Genomic DNA, 1,308 nt, shown 5'->3' on the forward strand with positions numbered 1-1,308 from the left:
AGGGCCGGAGGGAGGTGCCGAGGTGCCCACATACTTACGCACACAGACAGGGGTCTTGCCGGACCAGCGGTGGTCCTGCTGGCAGATGCGCACGGACATGCCGATGAGGCGGAACCCGGGGCTGCACTGGTACACCACGCTGCCCCGGTAGTTGTAGTTCTCCCCGTTGATCTGCCCGTTCACAATGGGGCTGGGGACGCCGCAGTGCCCGGCTGGGGGGGAAGGACAGTCACTGGGAATCACCGGGAATCACCACGGGAATCACCGCGGACGCCCCCGGAGGGCATCGCCCATCCCCGAACCTCTCTGGGGAATTGGAGAATCCCAGAATGGTTGGGCTTGGGAGGGACCTTAAAGATCATCTCGTTTCAACCCAGGGACACCCCTCACTAGCCCAGGTTGCTCCAAGCTGGCCTTGGACACTCCCAGGGATGGGGCAGCCACAGCTGGCCCTGCACAGACACCCCAACAATCCCACCCTGTCCTTGAGAGGATCATCCAAACCCTCCTGGAGCTCTGGCAGCCTTGGGGCTGTGCCCACTGCCCTGGGGAGCCTGGACAGTGCCCAACCACCCTCTGGGGGAAGAACCATTTTCTAACATCCAACCTCACCCTGCCCTGAGTCCTTGCTTGCAGCAAGTAGAAAAAACCCCCCAGTTCCCTCCCAAAACACCATCAGGACTCTTTCTAACGCCGTGGACGCTGCCACTGGGGCTCTTTCCCAACAAACCCCACACCTACCCAGACATCTGACCTCTGCCCCGCTCCAGAGCCCGTTGGCCATGCACTCCCTGACCCGGGAGCCCACCAGGGTGTAGCCAGTGTTGCAGGAGAAGATGGCTGTGGCCCCGTAGCTGGTCAGGGTCCCGATCTTGTTCCCGTTGGGAGGCGTCGGCAGGTCCCCGCAGGAGATAACTAGGACAGACCCCAAAAGCACCGTCAGCAAAACCAGGCTGGGAGCAGCTGGTTTGGGAAGAACCTTTCTCAGTCACTCCTTAGTGGAGTAAGGAATGAGTGGGAAAGATTATTAAGTAGTTACAAGGATAATAACAATTCAGAGCTGTGTCAGACAATGTGACAAATACAAGTGCCGTTAATATTTATGTTCAGGACACGAGGGGAGTGCTAAAGACAGGCCAGGAAGAAACTAAAGGAGCTTTTCACACGGAAAGTTTCTCACACAGGAATGTTTCTGCCATTAACCCATTGTCAGGTGCAGTGGGAAACTTGACTTGTAGGAATTCCACAACATCACACGATCCCAGAATGGTTTGGGTGGGAAGGGACCTTAAAGTTCATCCTGTTCCA

General features: G+C 57.0%; 1 protein-coding gene across 1 annotated transcript in view; it reads right to left on the bottom strand.

The window, feature by feature from the left end:
• The window catches only part of LOC103754072 (CUB and sushi domain-containing protein 1), a 251,808-nt gene that overhangs the window by 29,312 nt on the left and 221,188 nt on the right, over nt 1-1,308 (bottom strand). Inside the window, exons 51-52 of the mRNA XM_029963058.1 lie at nt 742-915; nt 39-212 (exon numbers count right to left, since the gene is read on the bottom strand). Coding sequence (XP_029818918.1) covers nt 39-212; nt 742-915 — 348 coding nt within the window. The remainder of the gene's footprint in view (nt 1-38; nt 213-741; nt 916-1,308) is intronic.

This window comes from Manacus vitellinus, unplaced genomic scaffold (genome assembly GCF_001715985.3).
Source record: "Manacus vitellinus isolate BGI_N305 unplaced genomic scaffold, ASM171598v3 scaffold_52_pilon, whole genome shotgun sequence".
NCBI lineage: Eukaryota > Metazoa > Chordata > Aves > Passeriformes > Pipridae > Manacus > Manacus vitellinus.